General features: G+C 49.9%; 1 protein-coding gene across 2 annotated transcripts in view; it reads left to right on the top strand.

Moving 5' to 3' along the window:
• PTPRB (protein tyrosine phosphatase receptor type B) overlaps positions 1-16,713 on the top strand; it is a 112,953-nt gene extending 96,240 nt beyond the window's left edge. For both annotated transcript variants that reach the window (XM_076054283.1, XM_076054284.1), the window contains 7 exons: positions 1,573-1,649; positions 2,197-2,331; positions 3,094-3,216; positions 3,684-3,847; positions 5,050-5,185; positions 5,587-5,707; positions 6,985-16,713. In XM_076054283.1, the coding sequence (XP_075910398.1) occupies positions 1,573-1,649; positions 2,197-2,331; positions 3,094-3,216; positions 3,684-3,847; positions 5,050-5,185; positions 5,587-5,707; positions 6,985-7,013 (785 nt within the window). In that variant the 3' untranslated portion in view covers positions 7,014-16,713. The remainder of the gene's footprint in view (positions 1-1,572; positions 1,650-2,196; positions 2,332-3,093; positions 3,217-3,683; positions 3,848-5,049; positions 5,186-5,586; positions 5,708-6,984) is intronic.
• Positions 16,714-24,306: the final 7,593 nt, after the last annotated feature.

The following is a 24,306-nucleotide window of genomic DNA, read 5'->3' as shown; positions in this document are numbered from 1 at the left end:
GTAAGGCATTGTATCACTAGTGGCAGACCAGAGAACAATGCCAAAAGGCGACCAGGACAAAGACAATGCACGCATGCCTGCCAACCCATACGGTTTACCCCGTATTCTTGTACAGGGAAATTGAGTTTATTCAGGTCCTATACGGCGTACAGCCGTTTCAATACGGGCAAAAAATGTGTTTGTCTATTTGTTTGTGTTTTCCCTTGTGATGGGACTTTGTAGGATGAACATTGAGATTTATAAGGGGCACGGTGTGACCAATAAGGTCTGAATTGCTCTGTAATGAGGTAGGGCACTGATAAGGGGTTGACAGGTATGATGCACCTATCAAAGCAAATGACCTCACGTGTGCAGAGTGTCCGTTTATTTTTGTTGTTGTTATTCGCTTGCAGTGACCGTACTAGCTGAGTTAGGATATACCTTACCAAATGGACAATTGGGTCGAAATATTGACGTTCATTAGTTCATACATTTATGTTTCAGAACCATCGTTGGGTCAGGCCAGGGGGGGTGGGGTGGGGGGGTGTTACGTACACGTACACACTGATCATCGATGATCCGGCGGCTTCGAAAACGCCGGATAATCACTTCTATTCTTTGGTTCTTTCGGTAAAGTCACGTAGATAGAAACATTTTAAAATAAAAAAAACATGAATTTAGACTGTAGCCTGGTTCTTAATCGGAGTGAGTGTACTGACAGTCTATAATGTAGACTGTAGCCTGGTTGTTCTACGTGACTTTACTGAAAGAACCAACGAATATTAATTCCTGCAGTCACGAAAGTTTTAAGTCAAATTCACTTCTAATCTTGATTATTTAAAATATCATCTTTTTGCGCAGTCCTGTATGACATAATATTTTTAGGTGTTGTGTTTATGTTTTTTCAGGTGTTTTAAATGTGTTTGCTATCTGGAATTGGCCTAAATAAACATACAAATGGACGCAAATAAATGCCCGACTTTAAAAGTGACTGTATTTACTGTACTGTACTTACACCACTCCAATCTCGAAGCCTCTGCACGGGGTGATGTATATAACGTGCAGTAGGTTCATTGTTTAAGTTGTATGTAGTGTATAATGTAGTGTATATAATATTTAACACTGATATCAAGTTGTATGTAGCGTTTGTATGGAGTAAGTTGTATGTCATGTATAATGTAGTGTATAAAATATTTAACACTGATATCAAGTTGTATGTAGAGTTTGTATGTAGTAAATTGTATGTAGTGTATAATGTACCGTGTGTAATATGTAACACTGATATCAAGCAGAGCAACTTTGTTTGTCACGCACACGGTGCCGATCACCACACTGGTTACAGCCTTTCTAGCGGTTTTGCCGGTTTCACCGGATTGACCCGGGACCACCGGATAATGTTAGAAGCTGCCGGATAATGAATCGATGATCATCTGTACATGTATTCCGCCTCTGTTCTCCGATCCGTACCTTGGCCTCCTTCTCCTCCCTCCTCCTACCCGTCTCTCTCGCTTCCACCGCCACCGTGGTGACCTCGGTGACCTCGTTGACCACTGTGACCTCGGTGACCTCTGTGCCCGTTGCGTTCCCTTCCAGACGACGCGACGAGGGTTAAGCTGTCCTGCTTCGACGACGACCCCAGCTCCGACTACATCAACGCCAACTACATCCCGGTAAGGAGCAGCCGCCCCCCCGCCCCAACCTGGGGCCGTGAGCGGTGAATGGCACTCGAGTCGCCGGGCTTGTAGCGTGAAGAATTAGCCACTCCCCACACAACAACAACAACTGCCATTTGGCACTAAGCGGCGATGGCATCACCACGGTGTGTGTGCCAGGCTGGGAGCGGTGGTGCAGTGGTTAGCTTCACGCTGCGCTACGAACCCGGCGACCCGAGTTCGATTGCCGCTCACGGCTAACACCGGTGATGATGATCCGAACCGGTCCTGGGCCTCCCCCTAGGTCGACTGAGCCTCAAAGGAGTACCCCGGTGCGGTTAGTAAAGGCATCGCCAATGGGGGAGATAAAGGCGGCCGGGCGCGGTGCTGGCCACCCACCCCCTGGTGTGCCACCATGCCGGTCTTCATATGAGCTCGCTAACAGCACTTGCCCCGACAGTCCTGTAATGGCTAAATGGCTATACGGGGGGGGGGGGTCTTTGTGTCGTTAACGTCGTCGTCGTTAATGACACCGCCACCGTCGCGGAATCGTCCCTCCCACCAGGGCTGCAGCTTCCGGCGCGAGTTCGTGGCGACGCAAGGCCCCCTTCCCGGAACGAAGGACGACTTCTGGAGGATGGTGTGGGAGCAGAACGTACACAATGTCGTCATGGTGACGCAGTGCGTGGAGCGAGGGCGGGTACGTACGCGGGCGCGCACGCGTGAGCATGCACACGCGCGCGAGCATGCACACGTATGTACGCACACGCACGAGCGTGCACACACACACACGTACGAGCATGCATGCATATGCAAAGCCTTCAACAGGCCTCAATCCATTCAACGTGGAACGTTGGGCCAACGTTGGGCCAGCTGGGAAAACTAGGTCACAAGGTGCCAGTGTCTAAACTTCGGGTAACCCCAGCTGTTCACCAGACCTCTCCTTCATGCCACCAAGCCTCACGGAACCTCTCAGTCCAAGCCTTACCTAGGCCTCTTTAAGAAATTTCTACCTCGCCTCCCCTCACCAAGTCTCACCAAGCCTCACCATAAGGTGCTCACTACAGCTTCACCATACCATCCCAAACCAGGGCTCACTAGGCCTCACAAACCTTCCCAGGCCCCAAGGCTAGGTTCACTTGCTCACTTATGCTCTCATTAATTCGCAATCGACCACTCATTCATTAATTCATTCTCACTATTAAATCGCTCTCATTTAATGAAGCCTCATCAGACCTCGCCATACTTTACAATGGAGCATCACTAAGCCTAACTAGGCCTCATCAGTTCTCGCCAGGCCTCGCTAGGCCTCACCGCTCGGTAAAACACGGAACGTTGCGCCAACGTTCGCTTCAACGGTTCCGAAGCATGCGTCGACATTGGCCCAACCTTGGCGCATTTTTTGCCGGGGCCTAGTCTCACCGCGGTGCCGCGTTGTTTCCTCTTGCCACGGTGGTTGCAGGTGAAGTGCGACCACTACTGGCCGTTCGACCAGGACCCCCTGTACTACGGCGATCTCATTGTGCAGATGTTCTCCGAGTCTGTGCTGCCTGAGTGGACGCTCCGCGAATTCAAGATCTACACGGTGAGAGACGCGCTCCCGGGCGTGTTTGTGTTTCTCCCTTGCAATGGGACTTTGTAGGATGAACGTTGATATTTATAAGGGCACCGGTTGACCAACAATGTCTAGAATTGGTCTGTAATGAGGTAGGCACTGATAAGGGGTTGACAGGTATGATGCACGTATCAGAGCACCGTACGTAGCCAACCGCGTTAATCGGAGGTGCGGGGGAAGAGCAGGAAGCTAAACACAAAAAGCAGTCCTAAAAAAATGAGTTTGTCAATCTAGATGATTTAACACTGCATAGCTCCCAGTGGCTTCCTCACATCGGAAGGGAAGAGCATTCCAGACGGCCGCATCTGAAAGCGCGCGACGCGATGCGGTGATCCGTCTTTGTTCGATGGCCTGGCCGAAAACTGCCTGAACGTGAACGAACGCGTGAGCGAATGAGCTGACGACGAATGGGCGATCGGACGGATGGACACGCACAGGAGGACCCGTCAGAGAGCCCGCGCGTGGTGCGGCAGTTCCACTACACGGTGTGGCCGGACCACGGCGTCCCTGAGACGGCGCACTCCCTCGTGGGCTTTGTGCGCACCGTGCGCGACTACACCAACCGCAGCCCTGGCGGGGGTCCGACTGCGGTGCACTGCAGGTGTGTGTGTGGTGTGGTGTGTGTGTGTGGTGTGTGTGTGTGGTGTGTGTGTGGTGTGTGTGTGGTGTGTGTGGTGTGTGTGTGTGGTGTGTGTGTGGTGTGTGTGTGTGGTGTGTGTGTGTGGTGTGTGTGTGGTTTGTGTGTGGTGTGTGTGTTGTGTATTGTGTGTGGTGTGGTGTGTGTGGTATGTGTGTGTGGTGTGTGTGGTGTGTGTGTGTGGTGTGTGTGGTGTGTGTGTGTTGTGTATTGTGTGTGCTGTGTGTGTGGTGTGTGTGTGTGTGTGGTGTGTGTGTGGTGTGTGTTTGTGTGGTGTGTGTGTGGTTTGTCTGTGGTGTGTGTGTTGTGTATTGTGTGTGGTGTGGTGTGTGTGGTGTGTGGTGTGTGTGTGGTGTGTGTGTGGTGTGTGGTGTGTGTTTGTGTGGTGTGTGTGTGGTTTGTGTGTGGTGTTTGTGGTGTGTGTGTATTGTGTGTGGTGTGTGTGTGTTGTGTATTGTGTGTGGTGTGTGTGTGGTGTGTGTGTGTGTGGTGTGTGTGTGTTGTGTATTGTGTGTGCTGTGTGTGTGTGGTGTGTGTGTGTGGTGTGTGTGTGTGGTGTGTGTGTGTGGTGTGTGTGTGTGGTGTGATGTGCGTATGGTGTGTGCGTGGTGTGTGCGTGTGGTGTGTGTGTGTGGTATGTGTGGTGTGATGTGCATATGGTGTGTGCGTGGTGTGTGTGTGGTGTATGTGTGGTGTGTGGTGTGATGTGTGTATGGTGTGTGGGTGGTGTGTGCATGGCGTGTGTGTGGTGTATGTGTGGTGTATGTGTGGTGTGATGTGCGTATGATGTGTGCGTGGTTTGTGTGTGTGTGGTGTGTGTGGTGTGCGTGTGGTATGTGTGGTGTGATGTGCGTATGGTGTGTGCGAGATGTGTGTGTGTGTGTGTGGTGTGTGTGTGTATGTACCGGACCACACCACAACCGCCGATATCTGACCTTCACCACTCCACACTGGCACCGTCGCTAACCGTAACCCCACCAACCCGACACTGAAACCACTGCTAACCCTTACACACACACGCGGGCGAGGTTCCTGGGCCATCCACCCCCTCGTGCGTGCCGCTCCGGCCTTCATACGTGCCGCTACTCCCTACCAGCCCCCGCCCCAATAGTCTGTTAAGGCTACATACGGGCGGGTGGGATCTTTGCCGTTGTTCCGCCGGGCAGTGCCGGGGTGGGCCGCACGGGAACGCTCATCGCGCTGGACCGGCTGCTGCAGCAGATGGACAGCGCCGGGGCGGTGGACGTCTACGGGACAGTGCGGGACATCAGGCAGCACCGGGTGCTCATGGTGCAGACAGAGGTGCGTGCGTGCGTGCGTGCGGCCACGAGCTAAAGATGAAAACTCGTTTCTCTCGCGCTGCTTTTTTGTACGTTTAGTTCGTTGTCGTTCGCCCCGAAACCTACAATTAGCCACGGTTGGCCACGTACGGTGCAAAAGAAGTTCAACACACACACACACACGCGCGCGCATCCCCGAGGTCGACTCGAACGAGTACCTGTGTAAAAACATCGCCACTGGGGGAGACAAAGGCGGCCGGGGAGCGGTGTTTGGCCACCCACCACCCCAATCGTGCGCCGTGCCGGCCGTCATAGGTTGCCGCCCGCCACTAACGGCGCTTGCCCCAAACAGTCTGTTCAAGGCTAACACGGAGGGGGATCTTTGTCTTTGTGTGTGTCGCCGCCACACCCACCTCCGTCCAGTGCCAGTACGTGTTCCTGCACCAGTGCGTGCTGGAGGAGCTCCGATCCAAGAAGAGCCGCAGCCTCCTGGGCAGTGTAGCGGCTCCCGTCTACGAGAACATCGAGCCCAGACGCCCGGACGGTGAGACGCGCAACAGCTTTAACCCATTCATGATAAAGGTTTTTGGGTTAGATCGCGTTTATTTATAAATGTGTCGTAAACCCTCCACCACCCGACACGGCCAATCAGCAAACAAAAAAGGTGTCACGTTGACAAAAGACAAATAATTCACTACTTTAGCCCACCGGTGTGTTGAAGAGTGAATCCACAACATTTGCAGTTTGAGTACGACGTTTCGCTGGTAAATGCATCCCAGCATCATCGGGCAATTCGCCAGAATGGTAAAGCCCTCGCTTGCTCCTATATAAAACCGGGAGCAAGCGAGGGCTTTACCATTCTGGCGAATTGCCCGATGATGCTGGGATGTATTTACCAGCGAAACGTCGTACTCAAACTGTAAATGTGGATTCACTCTTCAACACACCGGTGGGCTAAAGTAGTGAATTATTTGTCTTTTGTCAACGTGACACTTTTTTTGCTGATTGGCCGTATCGGGTGGTGGAGGGTTACGACACATTTATAAATAAACGCGATCTAACCCAAAAACCTTTATTATGAATAATATTGGTCGCGAAAGCCTACGTGTTAAACTAACTTTAACCTAAACTGTCTTATGGCTGTTATTGTTTTGACTTGCATCCCACTGGGATTTTTTGCACACAGCGTTGATATACGGTGGATCTTTTTTTCTGGAATATTTTGCTGGTTTCTGCTGCGCGTCGTCGCTTCGAGATGTTTCTTTGCTCATGTTTTTGTTTGTTGCGGTTGCACCCGAGTCAAGAGCCGCATGGCTCACAGGGCTGTACCTAATAAATGAAACTGAAACAACAGCAGCAGCAACGATTAGCACGGTTGGCTACGTACGGTGCGAAAGAAATTCAACATACATTAGTTTGTTGTCCTTCCCCCTGCGCCTCCGATTGGCACTGTTGGTTCCGTACGGCGCGAAAGAAGTTCAACATGCATACACATACAGTACATGCATACATACACACACACACAATGTGCGCACGTAGGATTTTGCAGCCAATGCTGCGATTGATTTCGTGTGTTAGGCCACGCAAAGTGGAGCTTTCACCGAAAATAAATAAACCCGATGATGCCGGCGGCGAGGATTTTCTTTCGCGACGTCAAAAATTCGACGGCTGCGGCCAAAAAAAAACCAACAACCCACAAACGACGAAAGGCGAGAACGGACGACGGAGCGAATTTTGAACGCACGGTTTGGGAGATGGAATCGCTGAGTCCGCCCAACCGTCCGCCCGCCCACCGCTGCTTCCTGTGCGTGCGCGCTACAGATCTGATGATACCTGGATTCCTGCAGTGAGACAAGACGGGCCCGAAGGGAGGCAGCCGCCACCACCACCACCACCACCACCTTGGCCGACCACTCACCTGACCCACTCCCCCCTTCCACACCTCCACCGCCGTCGCCCCTCCACCACCTCTACCACCCCACCCATGGCGCAATTGATGGAATCGACGGCTAAGTGTGAAGGGGCATCGTGCCCCTGGGGTGAAGTTATGAGCGGAGTTGGTCGCAGCCGCGTCAACACTCAACTCCGATGTAAGTTACCGTGTATTTATATATACATCAAACAACAAAGACAAAAATCCCCCGTGTAGGCTTAACAGACTGTTGGGGCAAGTGCTGTTAACGAGCACCTATGAAGGCCGGCACGGCACGCGAGGGGGTGGGTGGGTGGCCAGCACCACACCCGACCGCCTTTGTTTCCCTAGTGGCGATGTTTACACACCGCACCAGGTACTCATTTGAGGCTCAGCCGACCTAAGGGAGGCCCAGGATCGCTTCAGACAATCGTCACTGGTGTTGGCCGTGAGCGGGAATCGATCTCGGGTCGCCGGGTTCGTAGCGCAGCGCGCTAACCGCTACACCACCGCTCCCAATACACACACACGCACACACGTGTATGTGTGTGTGTGTGTACACACGTGTGTGTGTGTGTACACATGCCGCTGTTGGTCACGGTTCAGTCGATGGCACCTTAATAATGCAATTCGTGCTCAACTCAAGTGCTGGTGTCATGTAGAGACTGCATGGGAGACACGTGGTCCAGATGATGTGCATTTTGTTCGACGGCGTAGAGGCTCCCACGTGCGGGAACCCCGAGTTCAATCCCTGGTCTGTGTTGACGAGCTGACGTCTCCGTCATTGTCGTCATCAGCAACCATTATTCAATCATTCAATCATTATTCAGTCGTGATCAGTCCTCGTCATCACTATCCTCATCACTGACATCATGATCATCATCAAATTCATCATCATCATAAATAATCGTTCTAGGACCAGTACACCATAATTGTCATGATCTATTTAAAGCCATAATTATGGATTACTGTCATTGTAATCATCATTACCATTTTACTTAATCATCACTTAAGCACTCATGCCACCATCATCATCATCAATGTCATCAAATCAATCCGCATCTGTCATGACCGTATCATCATCATCATCATTCAGCCTTAAACATTATTAACCATTAAATTATATCACTCATCATCCTCTGTCATTATTAAATCATCATCGGTCATTCAATCATCTCCATCATCACGTTCTTCGCGGCTCTTTGGCATTCAGTTGTCAATGATAAATAATGATCAATCATCATCATCATCTCTGGGGCCAGTAAAAGACGTTCTGGCTGGTGAGAACCCCCCTCCACGCTTGATGCACGGTGGAATGCATCTACAAAGGTGGCCGTTATGTTAACCAGCACCTCGGGCCCCTGCCTTAGCACTGTGGAATGTCCTCCAACTGCCCCCAGAATGGAGAGCAGGGACGGGGGCCGTGTACTGTGAGCCTTAGGAGCACACGTGACACCGATTCTGACTGTGTGTGTTCAGTTTGTTGTCCTTCCCCCCGCACCTCCGATGAGCACAGTCGGCTACGTACGGTGTGAAAGCAGTTCAGCACGCATGCATTGTATAGTTTACTGTCCCTCCACCGCAACCTCCGATTAGCCACGGTCGGCTAAGTACGGTGTGAAAGAAGTTCAACATACGTACAAACGTACGGACGTGAAAGCATTTTTTTTTTGTAAACACGCGCTGGACGTTCGAAGATCCAGCGACATCATTCGCACGAGCTGGCCATCGTGTTGCCGGCGTTGCGGGCGCCCAGTTTTGCTAAAGGGTGAAAGAAATCACGGGCAGAGTTACTCAAATCGGATTCTACACTCAGCAGCAGCAGCAGCAGCAGCAAATCATCGCCCCCCCCGCGCCGCCGCCGCCGCCTCCGACGCACGAACACTTGGCAGGACCCTCTTGGAAAGAAGTAACGGGAGACTCGCTGAGGCTGGCACCGGGTGAAACGAAGCGTCACCTCGGTGGCGGGTGGGGTCGTGGTGGCGTGGCACGCGCGCGGTGGTTTAACGCGGCGGTGGTGGTGGTGGTGGTGTTGGTGGCGTTTTTGTTTTTTTGCATCGTAGTTTTCATTATTATCATTACGGGAGCCTTTTTTTTGCCAGCAATTCATCAAAAGTGTCACAAAATAAGGATGGATTTTTACCCTTGCTGGCAATCAAACGGCTGTTTTACCCAGAAAGGGAAAACGAAAAAATGTTTTTCGCACCCGTTTTATTGGCAGGAAGGAACAAAACCCATTCTTATTTTTCACCCTTTGATAACTGGCAAAAAAAAAAGGAATGCCACAATAGAGCTGCTCACCCCGAGCGATGAATGCTCTGTATACGTGCATTGTCTTTGTGCTGTTTAACACGCAGTAGGAGGCTTTCGCGACAAATATGATCCATGATAGAGGTTTTTTGGTTCGGTCGCGTAAATATAAAATGTGTCGCGAAACGTCGCGGTACACGAATTGTAAACGTGGCAGTGGGGTTTACTCTCCAGCACACACCCGGTGACTGCTGTACGAGTACACTACACTATACACTACACTACTATACACTACACTATACACTACACTATACACTACACTATCAATGTAAATGTTGTAGTGGGGTTTACTCTCCAGCACACACCCGGTGACTGCTGTACGAGTACACTACACTATACACTACACTACTATACACTACACTATACACTACACTATACACTACACTATCAATGTAAATGTTGTAGTGGGGTTTACTCTCCAGCACACACCCGGTGACTGCTGTACGAGTACACTACACTATACACTACACTACTATACACTACACTATACACTACACTATAATTGTAAATGTGGCAGTGGGTTTACTCTCCACCACACAACCGGTGACTGCTGTACGAGTACACTACACTATACACTACACTACTATACACTACACTATACACTACACTATAATTGTAAATTTGGCAGTGGGTTTACTCTCCAGCACACAACCGGTGACTGCTGTACGAGTACACTACACTATACACTACACTATACACTACACTATAGACTATACTACTATACACTACACTATACACTACACTACTATACACTACACTATACATTACACTTTACACTACACTATAATTGTAAATGTTGCAGTGGGTTTACTCTCCAGCACACAACCGGTGACTGCTGTATGAGTACACTACACTATACACTACACTATACACTACACTACTGTACACTACACTATACACTACACTATACACTACACTATACTACTATACACTACACTATACACTACACTATACACTACACTACTATACACTACACTATACACTACACTACTATACACTACACTATACACTACACTATACACTACACTACTATACACTACACTGTACACTATTATACACTACACATAACACTACTATAGACTACTATACACTACACTATACACTACTATACGCTACACTGTACACTACACTATACACTACACTATACACTACACTAAACACTACACTATACGCTACACTATACACTACACTATACACTACACTACGATTGTAAATGTCGAGTTTCCTCTCCAACGCAATCGGCGTGCTGAACTGGCAACGAACTGGCGCGTTTTGTTTACGTGACAAACGCACTACTAATTGGCTGCGTCGGGTGGCGGCGGGTTTAACGACACATCGACATTCACGCGCTCTAACCCGAAAAAACCTCTGATGTCTTTGTTACTGTTCGCCTTTTGGTGTTGTTCTCTGGTGTGACACTCTCCAGCACACAACAAGAAGGCTGCTGCCTCTGGTGTAGGCCAATCAGTTTCAAAGGCAATGCCCAGCTATCATTGTCAGAGTTTGTTTGCATGTGTGTGGTCAAGGCGGCAACTTGAATTCCTTGCAAAAGGTTTCTATTTGGTGATTTGAACATCTTAACGCAACTCCTGCCGTTGCATTTGCACGAAGGGCAAACGCCGCGTGGCTGTGGCCATGGGAGGGCACCAGAAGCTGTCTTTTTAGTTTTTAAGAACTGCTGTTTGTGTTTATTTTCGTTTGTCTCTCCCCTCCGCACCTCCGATTAGCACGGCCGGCTACGTACGGTGCGAGAGAAGTCCAACGTACATACATATGAGTATGCGTCTCTGTAGGTCTCTAGGGTTCTTTACGAGTCACTAGGATCTCTGTGGGTCTATGGGTCTCTTCCTTCCGATAGTAGGAATCCATTGGGAGCTTTGCACTTTTAAATCATCATCATCGAGTTTGAAAAGTCATTTCTTTAGAACTGCTGTTCGTGTTTAGTTTGTCGTCCTTCCCCCGCACCTCCGATTAGCGCGGTTGGCTACGTACGGTGCGAAGGAAGTTCTACGTATGTACATGATGGTGGTGATAGTGGTGGTGGTGGTGGTGGTGATGATGGTGATGTTGAGGAGGAACCTGCATGATGATGAAGTGGGGGATGTTGACGTTGATGGTGGTGGTGCTGTTGATGACGCGGCCGTCTGGAACGCTCTTCTTTCCGATGTTAGGAATCTCCCGGGAGCTATGCACTTTTAAATCATCGTCTAGATTTAAAACTAATTTCTTTAGAACTGCTTTTTGTGTTGTTTCTTTTTAATTTGTTGTCCTTCCCACCGCGCCTCCCGCCGCCGCCGCCGCCGCCGCACCGCCGATGAGCACGGTTGACTACGCGCGACGCGAAAGACGTTCAACGTTGCACGCGAAGACACAACCCGGTCCACGACGGGGACGCCTGAGACTTCGCCAGCCAGAGGAGAGTGCGTGGCACCGTGCGGCGAGAGTCCCACGCTTCCTCCTCCCCCGGACGAGCGAACCAAACGTCTCGCGAATGATTACGCGCCCCCCACCACCACCCCCCCCCCTCCTCCCCACAATCTCGGCGACGATGTCGCGGCTTCCTCGGAATCAGAAGTCTTTATCGTGGAGGAATCGACGAGCTGTCAAGTTCCTTTGGTTATGCCCCGCACAGGTGTCCAGTAAGACCAGGCGCCAAAGAAAGCTGTCTCTGGTGTGGACCAATCAGTTTCAAAGACAATGCATCGTCATATACTACCAGAGCATGTTTATTTTGTTTGCATGTTCACCACAAGTATACGTGGTTAACGCAGACATGATTTCTTTGCAAAAGGTTTCTGTTTGGTGTTTTAACATCTTAGCGCCTATTCTTGGTTCTTTCGGTAAAGTCTCGTAGAAGGGAAACGTGACTTTACCGAAAGAACCAAGAATATGAATCCCTGCAGTCACGAAAGCTTTAAATCAAAATTTTAGCGTCTGTTTTTTCGTGCCAGAAAGGGTGAAACCTTTTCTTATATTTTGACACTGGCAAGGGAGGTCCCTTGATAAACAACAATGATAAACAACAATGATAAACAATTATGAGACCTCCTTTGCCAGTAACAAGATATAGTAATAGGTTTTACCCTTTTAACTGGCACAAAAACTGACACCTTTGTTCAAGGCATCATGTTTGCAATAACCACAACACAAGCAGTCAAAATACACAAAAGAGACAACTCTGATAATGATATTGGCACTGTCCTTGAATTTGATTGGTCCACACCCGAGACGGCTTTTCTTAGAGCCTAGTCTCCACTGGTGTTGGACCAGAAGACGCTAAAAGGCGTACAACTCAAAAACAGCACACTTGAATAAAGGTGTCAGTTTTTGTGCCAGTTGAAAGGGTAAAACCTATTACTAGGGTAAAACCTATTATTATATGATAAACAATGATAAACAACAATGATGAACAACAATGATAAACAACAATGATGAACAACAATGATGAACAACAATGATACAAACAAACAAAAACACGACCGAAGTTCAAAGTGCTGCATAGGAAAGGTGAAAAGAAACTCTGGAAGCTGCAGTGGAGCCTTGCTTAACCTGGGCAAAAACATCGGCATCGTAATCCTCCCCCCCACCCCCCCGAGTCCATTGGCCTACGGGCAGGCACTTCCAGACGGAAAAATAAAATGTTCCCATCGCCGAGCAGACGGCGGCCGTTTTTGTACGGTCTTCATTCGAAGCTTTCGTGACTGCAGGAATCCATACTGTTTGGTTCTTTCGGTAAAGTCGCGTAGGTAGAAAAATGAAATTAAAAAAATAATATATATGTCACGACGTTTCGATCGCAACACAAGCACGCAAGAAAAAATAATCCAGCAGTGGAACTGCTGAACCAATGTTCTTCCTGGTTCTGCAGTTCCACTGGTTCAGCAGTTCTTCCTGGTTCAGCAGTTCTTCCTGGTTCTGCAGTTCCACTGGTTCAGCAGTTCTTCCTGGTTCAGCAGTTCCACTGGTTCAGCAGTTCTTCCTGGTTCAGCAGTTCCACTGGTTCAGCAGTTCCACTGGTTCAGCAGTTCCACTGGTTCAGCAGTTCCCCCTGGTTCAGCAGTTCCACTGGTTCAGCAGTTCCACTGGTTACGCAGTTCTTCCTGGTTCAGCAGTTCCACTGGTTCAGCAGTTCTTCCTGGTTAAGCAGTTCCACTGGTTAAGCAGTTCCACTGGTTCAGCAGTTCCCCCTGGTTCAGCAGTTCCACTGGTTCAGCAGTTCCACTGGTTCAGCAGTTCCACTGGTTAAGCAGTTCTTCCTGGTTCAGCAGTTCCACTGGTTCAGCAGTTCTTCCTGGTTAAGCAGTTCCACTGGTTAAGCAGTTCCACTGGTTAAGCAGTTCCACTGGTTAAGCAGTCCAAGCGTTCGTCATCAGGTGATGACGGACGCTTGGTGTTGACGACCGCTTGTGTTGCGCCCGAAAACGTCGTGATTTATTTTATTTTTCTACCTACGTGACTTCACCGAAAGAACCAAAGAGGATGTTTTTTGTGCCGGTTCAGAAGCCCCGCAGGTCATTTTAACATGGACAGCAAGAAGCGTCTAACTGCTGCCGTTGCCCAACGGAGTGAACACAAACCTGGATGCAGGTTCTTTTTTGGCAGAGCTTCAATATATTTCATGGAATATTTTCCGGAGACTTTGCCCTGCTCCTGCCCCCAGTTAGGACGGCGGGTGGTTGGGTGGGAGGCAGGGAGATATTTTCCGGCGCTCAGCCCTGGGCAGCTCCGACTATAATGAAGGCCCTGTCAATGTTTTGTCGACAAATTTTGGGGAGAGTCCATGGTTTGCAGAGTTGATCTGGTATCCCACGCATTCCGTGTGTTTTCTTTTTCTTTTATAACGGCCTTATTTGTATACACGCCATGCCAATAGAGACTGTGAACATGTATTTAAAGATATCTATATAGAATAACGTATTTTTCCTAATTACGGGTAATATATTAAACTCTGCAAGCTTTTCACGGAGGAGAAGGAGAGAGAGAGAGAGGGGGGAAGAAAAAAATATATATTTTCATTGAAAACTATTATCACTCCCGTTTCCCTACCTGCTCCTCGATTACATTACACTTGCGCCCATTTTTCCGTCGCAACGTCGCGAGCTCGGGATGCAATCTTGCAGGCGAATGGCATCGGATGTTGATGCGTCGGGGAGTGCGGAACAGCAACGCGCGCATTCGGACTCGAGGTGTAGGTCGCGGGTGCACGTGAACAGTTGGGTGAAACTTGATTTGGAGCTTTCGTGACTGCAGAAATTGCTCTTTGGTTCTTTCGGTAAAGTCACGTGGGAAGAAAATAAATTAAATAATAGTGTACGACGTTTCGATTGCAACACAGGCAACCGTCATCAGGTAGAACTAAATTTGAGAAGAGAGACAAAACACAGACACGGAGACACGCAGACAGACACACAAGCAGAGAGACACACAACATAGGCACTATCTGTGTGTCTATGTTGTGTGTCTCTCTCTGTGTCTGTGTTGTGTCTCTCTCTCTGTGTGTCTCTGTGTTGTCTCTCTCTGCGTGTATGTCTGTCTGTCTATGTTGTGTCTCTCTCTGTGTCTCTGTGTTGTGTCTCTCTGCTTGTGTGTCTGTCTGTATGTCTATGTTGTGAGTCTCTCTTTGTGTGTCTGTGTTGTCTCTCTCTCTGCTTGTGTGTCTGTCTGTGTGTCTATGTTGTGTCTCTCTCTCTGTGTCTCTGTGTTGTCTCTCTCTGCTTGTGTCTGTGTGTCTATGTTGTGTGTCTCTCTCTGTGTGTCTGTGTTGTCTCTCTCTGCTTGTGTGTCTGTCTGTGTGTCTATGTTGTGTGTCTCTCTCTGTGTGTGTCTCTGTGTGTGTCTCTCTCTGCTTGTGTGTCTATCTGTGTGTCTATGTTGTGTCTCTCTCTCTGTGTCTCTGTGTTGTCTCTCTCTGCGTGTGTGTCTGTATGTCTATGTTGTGTGCCTCTCTCTGTGTGTCTCTGTGTTGTCTCTCTCTGCTTGTGTGTCTGCCTGTGTTGTTTGTCTATGTTGTGTGTCTCTGTGCTTGTGTGTCTGCCTGTGTGTCTCCGTGTCTGTGTTTTGTCTCTCTCTCAAATTTAGTTCTTCCTAATGACGGTTGCTTGTGTTGCAATCGAAACGTCGTACTCTATTTTTAATTCATTTTCTTTCTACGTGACTTTACCGAAAGAACGAAAGAGTAGTTGGGTGAAAATTGGAGAGGCCGCGCGCCACAATTTGACTTTTGAACTCAAAGAGCAAACTGCTTGAAACGTTTTGGAAATTACCCACGTTAAAGTTTATTTATTTCGGGTTCGATCGCGTGAAAATGTGTGTCGTAAAACCCCACCTCCACCCGACACAGCCGACGAGCGAGCTTCGTCACGTGCAACAAAACGTGCCAAATTAAGTTCCTGGCTCTTGCAAGCGACACGAGGTTCAGCGGAAACGTCGTTTAACCTCGAATTGTAAAATGCTTTGCGTGGGTTTACGCTCCCGTCACGCCGCTGGTGCTGAAGCAGCAGCAGCAGCAGCGGCAACGAATTGGCTCGCCTTGTTCCACGTGACGAACCTCGTTGCCAATTTGGCCGTGGCGGGCGGTGGTGGGCTTGACGGCACCGTTTGCACGATTCGACGCGAACCGCAGCCCGAGACGCTCGCGTCGCGTCGCTGTCCTTCGTGCCGACGAAGACGCTGGCAGCGAGAGATTTCGAACGACGCGGAGCTGCGTGGCGAAAACGTTCGGCTACGCGAAACGTCTCTTGGTGGGAACAAGTGGCCAAGGATGTTCCGCTGTCTTGCGTGTGCGTGCCCAGAGACTTCGCTGGGTTGTGCGGGCAGCCAATTTGGGTCGGAGCGGCTATGCGATGGTCGGATGTGCGGCGCGTACCGCACTGCTCCAAAGTCACATTTGAGTTTTGCTGGCAATCACTTCTTTTCTCCGGGGGCGCTCCGTTTCGAATCGACAGCAAAGGCGCGCGCCGTTGTGCCGCACGGCTAGGAAGTCACATTTCATTTTTTAGTGGCTGTAAAGTTTTCCGCGCGGAAAGCTTCGGGGTGTCGGACGGTGTTGGCTTTCGCCGGGCACTCCGTTTCACACCGACAGCCAAGAAAAATTAAATCGGTCTCAAGGAGGATGGCTGCGGGGGGGATGGGGGCCTTGAGACTCGGCCTGGATTCCCCCTGGGGAAGATAAAAAAAGGTTTTTTTACGCAAGACTCGTAACGAAGGGATCACGGCGACTTGCAGACTGGCGCGCAACGTCTAATTGTTATACTCTCGTGTTTTGTACAATTGTAATATACACTTAAGAGGCATTTAGCAAAAAAAATAATAAAGACCGACATATGGAATACAGAATGGAACAAATGTTTGGCGCGCACCGTTCACGCCCGGCAAGCCGCAACGCCATTCAAGTCGACGCGTGTACGGTGAATTGCAAAAACCGCGGTCGGTCGAGTCCCGTGGAGGCAATTCAACGCCCGACATTCGCACGCGTGGACGCATGGTGGCCAAGCGATGGATTGTGGGCCCGGCTGTGGCAGACCCTTCGGAGTGCTGTCCGCCCGTGGACGCAGGCTGGGTGTTCTTCGCGTCACTCTGGTTTCCTCCCCACACGAAGCACGTCGCTCGCGAATGGAATTTGCCAAACATCACCAGGCAGCCGAAAGTGTGGCAGTGGCACGGCAAGGCGGCGGGGAACAGCCAACCTGTCGGGGGTCCCTCCTGACAAAGCCCCCCAAATAAGCCCCCCTCCTAGGAGTTCCTCCTGGTAAAGCCCCCTTCTTTGGGGGTCCCTCATGGCAAAGTCTCCAAGCAAAGTCCCTCCCTAGGCGTCCCGTCATGGCATTGTCCAAAGAAAATTTCCTTCGTAGGGGTCCCTACTGGTCGAGCCCCCCACCCCCCTTCCTCAAGAGAGCCCCCTTTCTATCCCGGAGTCTCGACAGCAGCGGTCGATCTGACGCAGCCTCGAGGCTCTTGGCCGACCCCTCGGCCTCTCCCTCCTCCTCCACTCACCTCACGTGGTTCTCGAGCTCACAGGGAGAACCCTCTGGGGCAAGGTCAACCAAGGAGAAGGCGGTAGGCCACGTGCCCCAAGTGCTGTGTTGCGTTCCCATATCAAGCCTCATCTTCGTTCGCCGTAGTACCCCATGGTTAGACCCGAGTCATCCTGCCGACGCACCAATATTTTGCGAAGACACCTGGTTATCGGAGGAGTCCAGCCGTGCTCCCAATGATCCCCTCCCCCCCCCCCCCCAACCCCGAACATTCACGTCTTGGATACGCAGAGCAAGACAGGTGGCACAAGAAACGTTCGAATATGGAGCTTTGCCAATCCGCAGAGGGATCGGTAGCACCAAACACCGTGGTTATGGCCTAGTCCGAGTTGTCTTGCGACACGCGATTACCAACCTTCGTTGCTCTGGATAATGCTACCAAAGCCAGCGAACCTATGAAGACCTCGACATTATAGCGACACCTTCGGGCAGACCGCGCACCATCAGGGACAAACAGGTCACGTGGAGATTGAGTAGGAATGGGCACAAATGCACCTCCTTCGATGTAGGCGCTGCAGAATTCACAACGCGCAAATCCAATTTACAAATGCAATCGTTTGTGAGAATTACATTCTGGCTCATGGAATTAATTAGAAGAAGAAGAAGAACGTACGAGGGAGGAACAAATGAAGCGGAACAAATTGAGTGGAGCGTGACACGGAACATGGGACAGAAAACACACGTTGAGCAAAACAGGACGGACAACGCCGATGGAACGGAACAAATGGGGCACAAGAACGAAATCCGAAACACGAGCGGGCAGAAATTACAAATCGGACGAACGCAGCCTACGGGATGGACAACGCGAACCCCGGGAGAGCGTCGAACCACCCGACACAGCCGGCGGTTGCGCTCTCATTAACCCCGTTCATCAAATCCATTCATTCATCCATCATCATTTACTGTCAGAATAATTATTCTCTATGGCTATCACTCATTAACCCCCATTCATTAAATCCATTCATCATCATTTATTGTCACGATAAATATTAGTCTCATGATATGGCTCTTACTCATTCACCCCATTCAGCAGGCGTCAGGGTCGGGATTGAACCCACGACCTCCTGCGTACCAGGCGAGGTAGTTAACATCTCATAGCCACCGTGATGATGATGAGAGACGCAAACTCCAAATATACAGCAGCAGGCGTCAGGGGTTGGGATCGATCCCACAACCTCCTGCACACCAAGCAAGGTAGGTAACATCTAGCCACCGTGGTGGCGCGGGAACAAGATACAATGAATCCGCGACAAAATTAATGATAAATTATGTTAAATGTTTTAGGCCCATATATGGAGTAATTGGGCATCGCTTTGTCCATATGAATGATATTGGAAGGGGAATGGGCGTATTTTGAACGATCCAATGCTAGATTAAACTGGAATCGACCGATTCTTTATGATGTGTTCGAGCATGGATCGAGCATGGATCAAGCTGTAACATGAATGTTATTTTTTACGGGTAAAGTGATTCCTGTGATATGTGGATCGAATGCGACGATACATGTATCGAAAAAAGCCTCCCCCTTGACGCCAATTGGCTTCCTTTTTCATTAACATAATTTATTATTCATGCTGTTGCGGACCAATATTCGGCCGCCCCTTGACGCTGATTGGCTTCCTTCCATATTAACATAATTTATTATTCATTCTGTCGCGAATTAATTGTATCTTATTCTTTAGGTCTTTCGGTAAAGCCACGCAGATAGAAAATTAATCATGAGAATAAGAATAATCCACCAGCGGAGTTTCAGAGCCGTTGTCACTTACAACCGATTGCTCGCTGGGTCACGTGATGGTGGGGACACACCCCCCCCCCCTCGAGTCACGTGACGAGAGGGACCCGCCCCCCCTCCATCGAGCCACGTGGCACGAGGCACCTTTGACCTCGCCACCGCTTCTTGCCTTCTGCAAGATTCTCACCCGAGCCCTCTGTTGCACGATTGATACCAGAGATTGATATGGCACGATATTTGTTGTTGTTGTTGCAATGGTTGATTTTAAATATGAGAATCATATGAATCTCCATTATAATCTTTATTTAGACTGCAGGAATCCGATGAGCTATGCTCTTTTTTCACAGATGTCCAGTATGGGCGGGTCTAGTAGAGGTGTTTGCTTGTCAACAATGTGTGTTTTTGTGGTAAATGAAAACCGTATTCACATTTTTGCCAAATAAAGCATAATATTAAAATAAAACAAAGCAACAAATGTCATGCCATACTCTTTGGTTCTATTCGGTAAAGTCACGTAGGTAAAAAATAAAACAAAAATCACGACATTTCGGCCACAACACAAGTCGTGATTTTTGTTGTTTTATTTTTTACCTACGTGACTTTACCGAATAGAACCAAAGAGTATGGATCCTTACAGTCACGAAAGCTTCAAATCTAGAATTAAATGTCATGCCGTAGATTAACAATTGATTTTGTTCATGCTTCTGCTGCCTGCGTTGGCAGTGATGCGTAAGTACAAACGACAACGAAAAATCAGCACGTCCGTCGACTTTAATAAATTAAATAGGCGACGATTTCGTCTTCATAGCACTTTTAATCGTGTTCACTTTTTTTGGCAGTGCCCTTCGACGAATGTCTGGAGATTGATGATCAACTCTCGCCACTCTGTTTGCATATGCGGTAGTCGGCTCTGTCAACGTCAGTTTTCAGTTTCATTTATTTGGTATAGCCCTGTGAGCCATTCGGCTGTTGAATCGGGTGCAACCACAACAAAAAACAAAAACATGAACACGAAAACATCTTAAAGTGACTATGCGTGACTGTGTAAACAGAAAATCCAGGAGAAAAACAGCAAAATATTCTTGAAAAATGGAAACCCATCGCGTCGTTGCTCGTTGTTCGAAACGTGTCCTTTTCTGCAATCGTTAACCCCCTTTATACCTGTTTAATGTTCATGTGGCTTGTTTGCGATTGCACTGTGCTCAGTCTAAATAAGTATATTGCTCTGCTTTCTATTCCCTTCATTGCTGCACTGTATATGTCTCACCGTCACCCGGTTATACCGATAGCCTTTCATAGCTGTCAACCCCTTTACCAGTGCCCTACCTTATTACAGACCAATTCAGACCTTATTGGTCACCCCGTGCCCCTTATAAATCTCAACGTTCATCCTACAAATTTCCATCACAAGGGAGAAACACAAACACATAAGACAAAAAGCACGCTTTTCCCGTACTGAAACGGCTGTACGCCGTACGGACCTGAAAATTCAATTTCCCTGTACAAAAACACGGGGTTAAACCGCATGGGTTTAATCGTGCCTTGTTTATCCATTTATAGTGACGTAAATGGTGTCACTAGGGTGTTCGCGCCAGCTACTGTTACAGTAGCGCAACTGTGCGTCTGGAGCGTCTCTCTCGCAACAAAGTACGGCACGTCAGCCAGCCCCTAGGGGGCATAGTCCTCGTGATGGCCTGAGAGAGGTTCAGGTGACGGCGTGGTAGCCTGAGTGAAGCCGAGAGGGCACGTGATGCTCGGTCGAGATCCTTCGGGAAAGGTCTCGAAGGGGGGCGTGGCCGAAGGCGGAGCGAGGCCACGCCCAGGAGCATCAAGGGGCAGTCCCGAGAGAGTCCTTGGCTCGTGTCTCTGGACCCAAGCCTGGGGTCCCGCGTCTCGTCGTCTCCGGGTTCTTCGCCTCGAGTAGACTCGCCACTCACACGGTTAGCCACATCACCTACTGGAGAACCTGAGTTACTTTCACTGTTAGGGGCCGTCCATAAATGACGTCACGCGATTTTGGACGATTTTTGACCCCCCCCCCCCTCGTCACACGGCGTCACAAAAAGTTAGACCCCTCCCCCTCAAATATGACGTCACAAAGCTCTGCCTGTCCCCCCCACCCCCCCACCAAAAAAAACCATGCTTCAAATCGCTTTAAACTATTGTCATTGTAGTGCGTATTTAATGTGGCGCTGCACTCTGATGTTGTAGGTAGAAAACATTTATTAAAAAGTCTATTTAATTAAGTAGAACGTGTTGTCTATATTTATTTCAAGTTGCACATTTTGATGTGACGTCACATTTCTCAAACCACCCCCCCTCCCCTCGTCACAAATGTCTGACCCCCCCCCCCCAGGTGCGTGACGTCATTTATGGACGGCCCCTTACCCGCTCGGAAAGTAGTTCAATAAAAGTGTTGCCTCCCAGTCCAGAGTGTGTGCCTCCGTGTTGAACACCTCCACATTCGTTGGCCTATGGCAAACCCGCTCGGGGTGTGATTGGCCTGACAACCCCGAGTAGCAGGGCGAACCGCGTGGTAATGAGGAGTCTCGAGACTTTCCCGGCTACACCAACGAGTTCAGCACACATCGCCGTACAGGAGGAGCCTGGGCGAAGAGGAGTCTTGAGACCCACTCAGAGACTCTCCCCCCATCCACCCACCCAGGGGCGGAGCCAGGGGGGTGGTGACAGGGGTGACATTCTGCGTGTAAGTGTACGACGCTCGGTCTGGCGGACTCCGTGCAAGTGCATTGTCAGAGCGTGTCGCCAACCGATGGCGTCCGGTTCAACAGCCTAACTCTCTCTAAATCATTCTTGAAATTAAAATTTGTTGAATGTCACCCCGGGCTGAAAATCCTGGCTCCGCCCCTGCGCCAACCCACCGACTCGCCGTTATTTCACTGACAGAGAGCACGTGGCACGCACACACACACACACATGTTGCGTTAAAATAAGCTTTTATTATGATGATTATTATATATGATTGTGATAATACGAGGGAATGCATACATAAGTACAATGTCGCGTGTGCGGACTACGCACCTTGAGACGGGGGGGGGGGAGGGGGGGGAGGGGGAGAGCTTACACGCTATACACGATGCTGTGAGCCGTTATGAACCCGCCAGAACTCCACAACCGATCACATTGTCAATTTGACAGACAGGTCTAAACCTGTATCTCAAGCACACCTGTCTCCCACGGGGTACTTGAAGGACAGGTCTACACCTGTTTCTCAAGCACACCTGTCTCCCACGGGGTACTTGAAGGACAGGTCTACACCTGTATCTCAAGCACACCTGTCTCCCACGGGGTACTTGAAGGACAGGTCTACACCTGTATCACAGGTACCTATCTCAGGAACAGCATGTTAAACCGCTTCCGCACCGCAACCTAGCCAGCCTTCGGGAGGCACCCGACGTACAGGTGTGTACGCCTCCCGCGCCTCGAGCACACCCCCGCCCCCTCACGCACACCTGTGCCCTCACAGGTACCCGCAGCCGCCGAGCGCGCGCGGGTGGGTGTACGTGTTGTGCAGGGCAAAGTGGAGCCCCCCAGAGCCGGCACCGTAGCATCCGTAGCGCGCGCCCGGGTAGCGGTACCCGTAGCTCTTCAGCAGCGGCTGCCCGTAGCTGCCGTAACCGTGGCTACCGTAGCCGTAGCTACCGCAGCCGCGGCTACCGTAGCCCAGGCCGCCGTAGCCCAGGCCGCCGTAGCCCAGGCCACCAGAGCCCAGGCCGCCGTAGCCGTAGCCGAGGGTGTGGGAGGCCGGAAATTGGCCGAAGGAGGAGCCACAGTGGCCGAAGGAGGTGCGGTAGCTGTGGAGGTTGGCACATGGGGGGGGGGACGGGGAGACACGGAGAGAGTTAGGGACGTTAGGAGACACGGAGTGATGCGGGGAGACACGGGGGGATACGGGGAGACACGGAGAGGTTTAGGGGCATTGGGAGACACGGGGGGATACGGGGAGACATGGGGAGACACAGGGAGGCTTCGTGGCATTGGGAGACACGGGGAGACATGGAGAAACACGGGGAGACATGGGGAGACACGGAGAGAGTTAGGGACATTGGAATACATGGGGGGATACGGGGAGATACTGGGAGACACGGGGAGACATGGAGAGACACGGGGAGACATGGGGAGACACGGAGAGAGTTAGGGACATTGGAAGACACGGGGGGATACGGGGATACACTGGGAGACACGGGGAGACATGGAGAGACACGGGGAGACATGGAGAGACACGGGGAGACATGGAGAGACCACGGGGAGACTAAATCACCGTAGCTGAGCACGCAGGGCCCAAAGGTCTAAAAACGCCCAGTGACCAGCAACAAACAGCACAATTGAAGGTGTCATCGGTAAGAGTTGTTGCGATTGCTTTCTTTTTTTTTCAACGATGAACAAGGTTACATAAAAACAAAACTTTGGAGAGAAACAAAAAAAGACGATGGGAGGGAATTCCAAATTTCAGCGGTGCCAGGGAAGAATCAAAAAGAAAAGTGTCGTGACCGGCGGTGTAGTGAGTTGCCTGGGTGAGCGAGCGAGCGAGGAGTGAGTTGATGTGAACTCGCAGTGTTCCGTGGTGGTTGAACGCAGCGTGGATGAGACGCAGCAGTAATCGACTGCCTAACAGAGCGAGTGAGTCCCGCAACTGGGGGTGGAGACATCAAGGAGTGAATTTCACGGAAACGCTGACCATGGGTTTGGTAGTCGTAGTAGCGATAGACGAGTGATACGGAGGCGACCGTTTCCCGACACATTTAGAAACGTGCGTTCAGATGATGTACATTGTGTGGGTGCTAAAATGTCAAAATGATGGGGCCAATATTTGTCGAGCTATCATTTGTGATGGCCAGGTCGCTTCTGAAAACATAAATTAATAGCTCAGTAGGTTTTGTCTGGTAGGATAAAAATGGTAAAAATGTATTCGTGTGTGTTTGGGTGATTTGTTTATATTTCCTTGTACTTTACACTCCTATCATGTTTGTATTGTTTGTTGCTGTAACGTGCTTACTCGCCTCTACTGGACATCTGTGGAAAAAAAAGCTTCATATCTCATCGGATTCCGCCAGTAGGCATATATATTCTGATTGTGATCTGTGGGAAAAGAGCGTTGTAGCTCATCGGATTCCTCCAGTATAAATAAATAT

Source organism: Petromyzon marinus, chromosome 65 (genome assembly GCF_048934315.1).
Source record: "Petromyzon marinus isolate PM22_M1 ecotype Great Lakes invasive population chromosome 65, UKy_Petmar_22M1.pri1.0, whole genome shotgun sequence".
NCBI classification, from domain to species: Eukaryota; Metazoa; Chordata; class Hyperoartia; order Petromyzontiformes; family Petromyzontidae; genus Petromyzon; species Petromyzon marinus.
This window is presented reverse-complemented; position numbering and strand designations above follow the sequence as displayed.